Genomic DNA, 12885 nt, shown 5'->3' with positions numbered 1-12885 from the left:
GGTGACACAAAGGAATGAATGGCTCAGTTCTGTGTTTAACCTTTGTGGCCTCAAGTCCTCTGTACACGCTTAAAAAATTAATAGACCTCTACGGAAAAAAAATTCAAAAATTCAAAAAGTAGAAAAAGCTTAACAGTATATTGCACACATACATATACACACATATATATCTGCCATATTTGAAATTAAGTTATAATACAAAAGTACAGATTCTATTAACTTCAGAGAGAGAATGTCATCATTTGTCATGTGACTTCTGGAAAACCTGTGTATACATGAGAAAAGAATGTCAAAAATAATAATGGTTTAGTTTAAAAAAAAACTCTAGACCAGACTCTGAGACTCACTGGCTTAATATAATGCCTAACAGAGAGTTATCAATAAAACAGCATAAAAACAACATATATAATTGATGATATATGTAAATTTAAGCAAAAAATGAGCAGAAATTTTAAAATAACAATTATACCAGTGTTTGGTTTTACTTTTGTTTAAATTATGTTCAAAAAGACCAAAAAACATCCAAAATGTTAATGGTGTTTGTTTAGGCAGTTTGACTAAAGTTATTTCTCCCTATTTCTTTCTATATTTAAAATTTTGCTATAATTAGACATAATTACTTTCAAAAATAAAAAACGTTTAAATTCTAGATTTTCTGGCATTGTGGGATGACCACATATCCCAAAAATTTGCCTTCTCTGCTCCAACACCTGCTCTATGAAATATTCCTTTTTCAAAAAAGGTTCCTCTCACATTTCTGCTCTCCCAGGACTCCTATTTTTGACAACCCTGATTAAGTACTAAATTTTTTGTTCCACTCCTACTAAGAAGCAACATGAAAATTGGTTAGCTCTTTTATCTCATATCCTCTACATTCCCTCCCACCTACTGAGGGCTGTGCTCTCTTCTATGATCAGTCCTTCCATTTCCTGTCTCCTAAAGCTCTTCCCCCTGTAGCATCTTCTCACACTACGTCCTACCAAGTTCTTGCACCTCCTAGAGCCTCTGTTCCCCTTCCCACACATAGTTTCCCGGGGTAGACTTAGGCCTGCCTCCTAGTCAACCCTCATTCCAAAGTTAACTCGCTTCTGATCCTATCATTCCACTGAAAAAGATCTAGTAGAGTTTACCAATGCCTCTGAGACATTGTGATATTCTCACACAATCGCTTTTCCTTGATACACTCGCTCTTTTCTAGCAGCTTTCAGCATCCAACATTCTCCTGCTTTTCTGCCAATCACTGTAGCTTTTCCTCCTCAGTTTTTCTCCCAAGCTCATCTTCTGCTGTCCGTCTTCCATTACACACCAAGGTCTATTTCTTTATACTAATCTACAGGACCTAATCCATACCGAGGCTTCTAGCTACTCCCCAAAGGAAAAGTTTGTGCCAAATTGAAGTTTCATCTACCAAACTGATAAAATGAAAATCTAAAGTGTACTTAAGTTTTATTCATTATAACTTAAAACATTATAAATGAAATTTTATTTTAGAAAAATAACACAGTGGTACCTCGGTACACAAACTTAATTCAGTCCACGATTCTGGAAAGGATGGCCACATTCATGTTTGTGTGGGAAAGATGGCCACAGTCATGTTTGTCACCCAAGGCAGAATTTATGAACAAAAACAAAATTTTTCCAAACAAATCTGTTTGTGAAACAAATTATTCACAAACAAATGCATTTGTGAACTGAAGTACCACTGTACAAACATTTTCAAAGATCCTTGAATGTGGTCGAACACTCTTGCCGCATCTCTGGAGCAGCAACACATACTCACCTCTGTCTTTCAGCACATTGAAATCATGAATATTCTGAAAAGTGGCAGCATCTAAGCCTTTGGGTGACTGTCTTCTGACAGGAGCTTGCACTCGATGTCTGGCCATGTCAAATACATCTACAGGATTCCTTTCTCTTTTCCTATACATAAATAATAAATCATAACAAATGTGCCTTATGGGAAGAAAATCTGAGTTTACACTGAAGTCACTATAAAAAAATTGGCATTTTTCACCACAATATATTTTAAGCACAATATTCCATCTGTTATTTCAATCTCTTAATGAATAGGTATTTATAAGATCATTATAATCTTTCAAAATGTTCAGATATAAGGTACCTTATTAGAAAAGTAGAATAATTCAGCTTTACTATAAAATATTCATACAGTTGAAAGATCACAGTTTGGGGGGATGCTGTTTCTTGTAGCACTGGGACTGGACCGATGACCTTCACACTGAGCTGTAGCCCCAGATTTTTTGGTAATTTTATTTTTTTTAAATCTGGACAGGGTTTCAGTAAATCACTAAGTTGCCCAGACTAGACTTGAACTTGAAGATCACAGTATTTGAGGGCAGATAAATTGAGTTTCAAAGACCAGCTCTGATATTTATTAGCAGCTTGACTTTGATTTCACTATCTGTAAGATGTAAGGTCCATCCGTTATCATCATGTTGAGAGCAAGAGAATTAAGAGAAATAACATAATGTACCTAGTACAGAACCCAAATATGAACTAAGTGACCAGAAAATGTTTCCTTCCTATTCCTCAAAGAACTACAATTAGAAACTCCATGTGACTCAGCTATCCCCTTCTAAGTATCTTCCCCAAAGAGCCTAAGACATACTATAGCAACACATGCAAACCAATGTTTATAGCAGCACAATTCCTAATAGCTAAATCCTGGAAGCAGCCTGTATACCCACCAACAGAGTATTAGATAAAGAAAATGTGGTCTTGATACATAATAGACTACTACTGAGCTATAAAGAAAGACAAATTGGAGACATCTGAAGGAAATGGATGCACCTGGAAAATACAATGTTGAGTGAAATAAATCAGACATACAGGCTTAAATACTGTATAGTATCTCTCATTTGAGTATTGAAAAGTACAAACAAGGAGTATAATAAAGGATGAACAGAAGGAGACAAGGGGATAGATTTCTTGGAAATGGTAAGGGGGGGAAAGAGAAGAAAGGGAGGGGAAGGGGAAATAAGTAGAATAAAGATATGCCATGTAGAGGAACCTAATAGCCTCAATAAACAGGAGACAAGATTAATAATATCAACAAGAATGAAAATGGGGAGAGGGCATTTAGAAGAGGAAGGAGGGTGGCAGGAGGGAAGGGGAAGGAGATTTTTTAAAAAAGAATCGAGATGTATTATGTACATGTACTCCAAGATGATTGTAAACGTCACATACTACAAACATGTCCTAATGTTTAAAAATGCTACCTTCCTCTCAGCGCAAAGTACAAACTATAGGACTATAGTATTAGCATTCTGCTCAATATAGAGGATACTGTGTAGAGTCCCCAACAATGATTTTATAAAAAGCTTCCAGGGGACTTGATCCCTAACAATTCATTGATATACTGCTTCCTAGGTAATTAGTATACTAGGCAGATATCTTAGGAAAGGAATATGAAGTGAGGATAAAGATGGTGATGGTAATTCTAGTCCTGAAACAGTATTTTCTTAAAAATCTACTGCTGCTTCCCTCAGCACTAAGTAGGTCCTCTTCTTTTTGAAAATGTAGCTCTAGGCTATAATCATATAACATTTGATCACAGAGCCCTGCCCTCACTTCTTTATTAAATCTTCTCTAAATTCCTAGGCAGGAATAGCTGAGGCCCCCAAAAGCAATGTGCCTACTCTCATGGAGTTTTCTTTCTAGCAGAAAGCATACACACTAAGACCATGAAACAACCCTACTAAGGCTGACACAGACCTCTAATATATACCTAGGGTATCAGGAACTCTATGGAAACTCATTAAAACAAACATCAAAAAAGACTCTAAAGAGAATTTTAAATTGTTCCTCTCTAGTTTCCATAACACTAATAGTTAAATAGGCTGTTAAGTTATTAGATTTTATTTTCATGTAAGCTATATAATCTTTATTTTGTGCCTCACACACAATAGGAGCTTATAATTGTGGAGAATTAATTAATAAATGAGAGATTATTTTTGTGAAGATATTTATGAAAGTAGAATAAAGAACCAACTCTGAGTCAGGTGTGGTGATAAACACCTGTAATCCCAGCTAAGGTGAGGAAGGAGGATCACATGTTCAAACGCAGACCGGGCAACTTAGGGAGACCCTCCCTGTCTCAAAAAATAAAATTTTTTTAAAAAGGATTGGTAATGGAACTCAGTGGTAGAGCACCTGCCTACCATACAGGAGGTCCTGGGTAGCTTCTAAGTTATGGCAAATGCTCCTTGGTAATATAAGAAGTTAACAACAGGGAAAACTGAAGGTATATAGAAGCTCTGTACCATGTTGACAACTTTTTCATAACCTAAAATCTCAAAATAGAAAGCTTATTTTTTTAAAAAAGAAAGAAGGGCCGGGGATTTAGCTCAGTGGTGCCACTGCTTGCCTCACAAGTGCAAGGTCCTGAGTTTGATCTCCAGTACCAAGGAAAAAAAACTAAAAGAAAGAAAGAAAAAAGTGGTAGTAGTTAGCCACTATGCTGATTTTACAACCTACTAAAAATTTAGAACATTTGAGTCCTTTTAACAAAAATGATCAAAGATGTTTGGCAGCCAATGTTTGCTAGAAAATAATTATTCCTGAAAGTATTATATTATTGAAGAAAATTTAAAAGTTCTAACATGAAACTGTCTGTGATAATTCCATTCCTGAAATTTTCTATTCCTATGTTATTATTTCCCTTGAGGACCAAATTTCTACACCTAATTGTAGAAGACTATGAAAAGAAAAGTAAGGAAATTGTAAAATGAATTAATGATGTTCCCAAACTACAAAATTATTAGATAGGGAACACAAGATAAAAATAACTCAAGAAAAACAAAAAACTTCCGGGCATGGTAGCACATGCCTGTAATCCTAGCTCTTGGGAGACTGAGGCAGGAGGATTGCCACAAGTTCAAGGTCAGCCTGGACTACATAGTGAGATCAAGGCCAGTCTGAACTACACAGCGAGACCCTGTCTCGAAAAGAAAAGAAAAAAAAAGAAAAGAAAAGAACAGAACAAACAAGAATGAAAAAGAGAGAGAAAAGAAAGAAAGAAAGAAAGAAAGAAAGAAAGAAAGAAAGAAAGAAAGAAAGAAAGATGCATTTCTAAACTTACTTTATAAAAATTTCATCATCGCTGTCCATGTGGAGCAACCGCCCTTGTAAACGCCTCTCTTCACTGCGAAGCTGTTTTCTCATTTCTGATAACTCCATAATTACATTTTTTCTCTCCTCTAAAATTTCCCATTGTTAAAGAGGCAAGTATAAGAACAAAAGATTAAACATTAAAATCCAACCTTACATAAAAACTGTAAAATGTTCAGAGAGGAATTTTTATGAAATATATTTTTAATGTTTTACAAATACACAAATAGACACAATCATATTTATGAATATCATTAAGACCACAAAACACATTTCTGATAGTACAGGAATTTCAAAAGCTAAGAGATATTTCTGGTGGTGAAGAGTGGAGCTATAAAGGTACAGTCACAGGGAGTTCCTCAAGGTAACAGGCCTGCTCTAAAATCTGGCTGCAGTGGTAGCTACACGAACAGTATAGGGTTAAAAACGCCTAAAACCACATACACACAAATACAAATAAAACCTGATGAAGCTGATAAAGGTCAGTTTTCAGAGTATACTGAGGTTAACTTCCTGGCTTTGTAAGATCTTACGACAGGAAGAACTTAGAGGAAGGGTATTTGGCACCGCTATTATTTTTGCAATCAAAACATGAAAGAAATATTCCAGATTACAGATTTAATAGTTAACTCTACCTTCTGCACGGAGCTGATTTTTCCTTGCAGGTACTGGAGGAGACTGTGCCCTGGACAGTGAACTTTCCTGTTTAACAATAATGGAAAAGATATGCTTAGTATGTTTTTTCTACTTACAAGCGTGAAAGGAGTTAGGAAACTAAGTTCATCTATCCTACCTATAAAATATGCCCACATTTCTACCTAATTTTCCTGCTCAGTAGAATAGAAGAGGCCTGGCCCCTGCCCAAAGTGAAGTGACTCGCATGCTCCAGTCATCCTCTTTTCTCCAACATCTTCCTCTCTGCAAGCACCTTCTTCTCAACCTATGCATAAAACTTGTTTCTTTAAAAAGAGTCTTACCTCATCCTTCTTCACTCATTACCTATTGTCTACTCTCTCCTTCCCTTTAAGAATAATAAATGTGTATTTCTAGGGTCTACTTTCTTATTCCCATTCACTCCTCAACACACAGCTACTGCCTTTGCCTCTGCAACACCGCCTTCAGCATAGCCATGCAGTGATTCCACAATGACACATTCAGTGCATATTTTAAGTCACTGTTTTACATGGCCAGTAGAAACTTACTGTTTCTATTCTTTTTTATGCTTCTCAAACACGGTTAATTTCCCGGAATTGGCACGCCCTACCAAGGTCCCAAGTCGCTCGGAAGACACCAAATCACCCCACTGCAGACAGGCAGGTCTGCCCACGCCCTACCGAGGTCCCGAGTAGCAGGGAACAGGCCGAATCAGCCCGCTGCAGACAGGAAGGTCTGTGCACGCCCAATAGAGGTCTCAAGTCAGGTGGAACACCCTGAATCACCCCGCTGCAGACAGGCAGCCACCTGGTTCCACACTACAAGAACGCAGAAGACAACAGACCACCACACCACGGTACTGAGTCCTGCTGCTACTGGCCCAGAGGTAGGGGCTTCTGAGCTGCTATCCCAATGCTCCTGGTCCAGAGGAAGGGGCTACCCGGTCACCATCTCTCCCACTGCTCCCGGACCAGAGGTAGGGGCTTCTCAGCCAACATCCCACTGCTCCTGGACCAGAGGAAGGGGCTTCCCAGTCACCATCCCTCCCGCTACTCCCAGCCCACAGGAAAGGGCTTTGGGGTCACCATCCCTACCGCTGCTCCTGGCCCCTGTCCCACCTCTCCCAGCTCAGAGGAGGTAATCCGTGCAGGCGCTAACAGCCCCCCACCCCAGTTGAAATGAGAAAACACACAAATAAGTCTCAAAACCAGACTTCCAGATCACCTACAGCAATCCCAATGGGAAATGAGATGGAACACTCTGATACTCAACCACTTGGACCCACTGAACTCGCAACAAAAGGGGATCTGGAAAAAATGAAATCAGAAATAATTTCTCAGATAACAGGAGAACTTGTGCCCCTAGTACAAGACATGATTAATAAATCTAGAGAGGAGCTGAGGAACATGATGGAATCCCAACACAGGAAACAAATGGAATCCATAAAACAGATGGAAATAGATTTCCAGGACATGAAAAACTCCATTGAAAGTCTACACAGCAGAATGAGCCAATGTGAGGACAGAATTTCAGATATAGAAGATAAGACTGCAATTAGTGACCAGGAAAAGAAAAATTGCTTCAAAATTATAAGGGAACATGAGAAATCAATACAGCAGTGCTAGACGATGCAAAGAAGAATAACATAAGACTGATTGGAGTCAAAGAAGAAACAGGAGAGAATGCAGATGACATAAAAAATCTCTTCACAGAAATAATGGCAGAAACCTTCCCAAGCAGGGGAAAAGAGCTTGACATACAGATAAGTGAGGCATATAGGACTCCAAATAGCCTTGATCAAAAAAAATCTACACATAGGCATATAATTGTTAAGATTCCAGAAACACAACAGAAGAACAAAGTTCTACAAGCAGTAAGAGAAAAGAAACAAATCACATACAAAGGAAAGCCCATCAGAATCACAGCAGACTTCTCAACACAAACCATCAAGGCAAGAAGAGCTTGGAGTGACATATTCCAAGCCCTAAAAGAAAACAGCCTCCAACCCAGATTGATGTACCCTGCAAAACTATCTTTCAAAATGGATGGAGAAATAAGATACTTTCATGACAAAGAGCACCTTAGGAACTTCATGAATACCAAACCAGCACTCCAAAGAATTTTATACAATATCCTAGGAACAGACATTGAGGATCACAACCCCAGGAAGCAAAGCAGAATGAACCCATCTGGCATGATAAGAAATTAAATGTAAAGGGGGAGAACCCAACAAAAAGAAAAAGTCATGGCAATGACAAGTCAATACGTTTCAGTTATAACCATCAATGTTAATGGTCTCAATTCACCAATCAAAAGAAACAGACTGGCAGAATGGGTCAAGAAGCAAAAATCCAACAATATGCTGCATACAAGAAACACACTGAATTCAAAAAGAAACTCATAGACTGAAAGTTAAAGGGTAGAAAACAATACTCCATGCGACAGGAATCCGAAGAAAAGCAGGAGTAGCTATCCTCTGGCAGATCAAGTAGATTTCAAACCAACACTGATTAAGAGAGACGAAGAAGGACACTACATCCTTGGAAAGGGAAGAATCCAAGAGGAAGAGATGACAATCATAAATATCTATGCACCAAACACTAGTGCACCCAACTATATAAAACAAATACTAACAGACAAGAAAAGTCATATATGCGCTAATACAATTGTAGTGGGGGACCTCAACACCCGACCCTCACAAATAGATAGATCAACTAGACTAAAAATAAGTAATGAAATACTAGAACTCAATCGAACTCCTGAACAAATGAACTTAACAGATGTTTACAGAGTCGTCCACCCCACAAAATCAGAATACACATTCTTCTCAGCTGCACATGGGTCATTCTCCAAAATAGAACAAATTCTCACACAGAGAACATGTTTAAGTAAGTGCAAAGGAATTGAAGTTATCCCCTGTATATTATCAGACCATAGTGCCATGAAATTGGAGATCCATAACAAAAGAAACTCAAAAAATTTCATAAACATGTGGAAATTGAACAACACACTTCTGAATAACCAATGGGTCACAGAGGAAATTCAAGAAGAAATCAGATAGTTCCTTCAATTAAATGACAATGACAATACAACATATCGGAATTTATGGGACACAATGAAAGCAGTCTTACGAGGGAAATTCATAGCAGTGAATATGCATATTAGGAAAATAGGACGAGCCCAATTAAACAACCTGAGGCTGCACCTCAAGCTTCTAGAGAAAGAAGAGCAGGACAACCCCAAAGCTCATACAAGGAAGGAAATTATAAAGATCAGAGGAGAAATCAATGCAATGGAGACTAAGAGAACCATACAAAAAAATCAATGAAGCCAAGAGTTGGTTCTTTGAAACAATCAACAAAATTGACAAACCTTAAGCCAATCTTGTCAGAAAAAGGCAAGAAAAGGCCCAAATCCATGCAATTAGGAATGAAAAGGGTGAAATTACAACAGACCCATCAGAAATCCAGAGGATCATCAATACCTACTTCCAGAACCTATACGCCAATAAGATGGACAACACAGAAGAAATGGACAGATTCCTAGATACATATGAATTACCAAAGTTGAACGAAGATGATCTAAAAATTCTGAACAACCCAATATCAACCAATGAAATTGAAAATGTAATTAAAAACTTATCAACTAAGAAAAGCCCAGGCCCTGATGGCTTCACTGCTGAATTCCACAAGACATTTAGAGAGCAACTGCTGCCATTACTGTTTAAACTCTTCAGTGAAATTGAAAGGGAAGCAATACTCCCAAATTCATTTCTGGAAGCAAGCATCACCTTGATGCCCAAAGCAGAGAAAGTCCCAACTGAAAAACAGAACTACAGGCCAGTCTCACTAGTGAACATAGATGCAAAAATCCTTAATAAGATACTGGCAAACAGAATGCAGAAGATCATCAAGAAGATCATACACCCTGATCAAGTGGGATTCATCCCAGGGATGCAGGGATGGTTCAATATACACAAATCAATCAATGTAATACACTATATCAATAGAGCCAAGGACAAAAACCATATGATTATCTCCACAGATGCAGAAAAAGCATTTGACAAAATCCAACATGCATTTATGATAAAAACCCTACAAAAAATTGGAATAGATGGTCTCTACTTCAAACTGATAGAAGCCATCTATGAAAAACCAACAGCTAATATCATACTAAATGCTCAAAAACTGAAATCCTTCACACTAAAATCAGGAACAAGACAAGGATGTCCACTATCACCACTCTTGTTCAATATAGTTCTGGAAACATTAGCCACGCCAATTAGACAAGAGAAAGAAATAAAAGGAATAAAGATAGGTAATGAAGAAGTCAAATTGTCATTATTTGCAGATGACATGATAATCTATATAGAAGACCCCAAGAACTCCACCAAGAGTCTTCTAGACTTAATAACCAAATTCAGTCAAGTAGCTGGTTACAAAGTCAACACAAAAAATTCAATAGCTTTCCTCTACACAAATGACAGACTCACTGAGAAATAGGGCAAATAATTCCTTTCACAATAGCATCCAAAAAACTAAAATACCTAGGAATCAACCTAACGAAAGAAGTCAAAGACCTCTTCTCTGCAAACTATAGCACTCTGAAAAGAGAGATTGAAGATGATATCAGAAAATGGACAGACATCCCCTGCTCCTAGGTAGGAAGGATTAATATAGTGAAAATGGCCAGACTTCCAAAACTGCTATATAGATTTAATGCAATTCCCATTGAGATCCCAGCAGCATACTTCATGGACCATGAGAAAACAATCCAAAAATTCATTTGGAACAAGAAGAGACCCCGAATAGCAAAAGCAATTCTAGGTAACAGAGACATGGCAGGGGGTAGCACAATCCCCAATCTGCAACTCTACTACAAAGCTACTGTGATAAAAACAGCATGGTACTGGCAAAGAAATAGACCTGAGGGTCAGTGGAACAGATTAGACGATGCAAAAACAATGCCAGATACACTCAGCCATCTCATCTTCAATAAAGGAGCCAAACACCCTCACTGGAGGAAAGATAGCCTCTTTAATAAATGGTGCTGGAAAAACTGGCCTTCAACTTGCCAAAGATTAAAACTAGACCTATATCTCTCACTGCACACTAAACTAAAATCAAAATGGATTAAAGATCTAAATATTAAAATAGAAACTCTGAACCAGTTGGAACAGAGGTTAGGTAGAACTCTTGAAGACATCTGTGTAGGAAAAGATTTTATGAACAAAACCTCAGTTGCCTGTGAACTAGCACAAACAATCAACAAGTGGGATCTCTTCTTATTAAAAGGCTTCTGCACAGCAAGAGAAACCACCAGCAGTGTGAAGAGACAACCCACAATGTGGGAAAAAATCTTCACCTGCTCTTCCTCAGACAAAGGTCTACTATCTCGAATCTATAAAGAACTTAAAAAGATCAGACCTCCCAAATTTAAAGACCCAATCCAAAAATGGGCATCTGAAATGAACAGACATTTCTCAGACAAAGAAGTAGAAATAGCAAATAAATACATGAAAAAATGTTCAACATCACTGGTCATTCGAGAGATGCAAATGAAAACAATGCTGAGATTCCACTTCACTCCAGAAAGAATGGCTGCTATCATGAAATCAACCAATAACAAATGCTGGCAGAGCCGTGGGGAAAGAGGAACCCTGCTCCACTGCTGGTGGGAGTGTAGACTGGTGCAAGCACTGTGGAAATCAGTATGGAGATACCTCAAAGAGCTAGGACTGGAAGTTCCATTTGACCCAGCTATTGCCCTGCTGGGGATCTTCCCCAAAGAATTAAAAGAATCATACCACAGTGATATATGTGTGCCCATGTTCATAGCAGCACAGTTTGTAATAGCTAAAACTTGGAAACAGCCGAAATGCCCGTCAACTGGAGGCTGGATCAAGAAAATGTGGGTTTTTTATAAAATGGAGTACTACTCAGCTATAAAAAATGAGAAATTAGAGATATTTATAGCTAAGTGGATGCACATTGAGGCGATACTCTTAAGTGAAATAAATAGGACACACATGTGTAAATACCGAATAGTTTCTCTGGTGTGAGAAACTGAAAGTGTAAATAAGGACTAAATGTATAATAGGTAATGTGAAATAGGAAGAAAAGGGGCAAAGGGGAAGGAAGTGGGAGGGCTCGGGGAAAGGATAGAAGGGAATGGGATTAATATGAGAAAACGGAAAAATACGAACAAAATCTTTGTGAACAGGAAGGAATGGAGGGGTTGAAGGGAGGGCTGGGCAAGGGTGAAAAATAAGAACCAAGAGAGACTACAAATTTCCAATGATGAATGTCATTATATTGTATACCTAAAATGTACCAATGATTAGAATGAATAATCGATAATGTAAAATAGGAAGAAAAGGTCCAAAGGGGTAGGGGTAGTGGGAGGGCCAGGGGAAAGGGAAGAAGGAAAAGGAAAAATGCTGAGAAATGGAAAAAATGGAAATAAAGTCTTTGTAAATAGGGAAGGGTGGAGGGGGTGAAGGGAGGGCTAGGAATGGAGAAAAAATAAGAACCAAGATGCATTATGTAAAGGTACAGTTCCCAATGAGAAATGTAATTGTGTTGTATACCTACAATGTACCAATAAAAGAATTTAATAATAAAAAATTTCCCCAGAATTGCTTCCGCAGCCCTCTTTACTCTCCCTCTACACTCTCATCCTAGATAATACTAATCTGATAAGCAGCAATACGCTAATAGCTTCCAAAACTGCAGTCCAAAACTCCTTTCACAGTCACACTCCACAATTCATATTTTCAGCTTCCCATTCTAATAACCCTCATCAAAGGTTGAAAGTTATCATTGACTTCTACCTACCACATCCACAGTCAATATCACTATTTATAAGTGTAAATATTTCATGAAATTGTCGCCCTTTCCAGTCCTTCACATCAATGTCTCTAAGTCCTCAAAACCTCACATCTGGACTTCTGCAAAAGTATCTTAACTTGTCTCCACATTTCCAGTCTTCACTATCTAAGACAACATAATACAAGCCAAAAGTGGCCATTCATTCTCCTACTTAAATGTTACAGTAAATTCCCATGTATTTTCTACCACAGACCGATGGAATCAGGCTCTCTGA

At 38.0% G+C, this 12885-nt stretch overlaps 1 protein-coding gene across 23 annotated transcripts in view; it reads right to left on the bottom strand.

Annotated features, from left to right (window-relative positions):
• Positions 1 to 12885, bottom strand: part of Cspp1 (centrosome and spindle pole associated protein 1) — a 142098-nt gene that overhangs the window by 20203 nt on the left and 109010 nt on the right. For all 23 annotated transcript variants that reach the window (XM_021256047.2, XM_021256044.2, XM_021256051.2 and 20 more), the window contains 3 exons: positions 5763 to 5829; positions 5099 to 5216; positions 1781 to 1920 (listed from right to left, as the gene is read on the bottom strand). In XM_021256047.2, coding sequence (XP_021111706.1) covers positions 1781 to 1920; positions 5099 to 5216; positions 5763 to 5829 — 325 coding nt within the window. The remainder of the gene's footprint in view (positions 1 to 1780; positions 1921 to 5098; positions 5217 to 5762; positions 5830 to 12885) is intronic.

This window comes from Heterocephalus glaber, unplaced genomic scaffold (assembly GCF_053883595.1).
Source record: "Heterocephalus glaber isolate CG9 unplaced genomic scaffold, H.glaber_assembly_v1.0 deba00001553, whole genome shotgun sequence".
NCBI lineage: Eukaryota > Metazoa > Chordata > Mammalia > Rodentia > Bathyergidae > Heterocephalus > Heterocephalus glaber.
The sequence above is the reverse complement of the archived record's forward strand: the minus strand, read 5'-3'. Positions and strand labels throughout refer to the sequence as shown.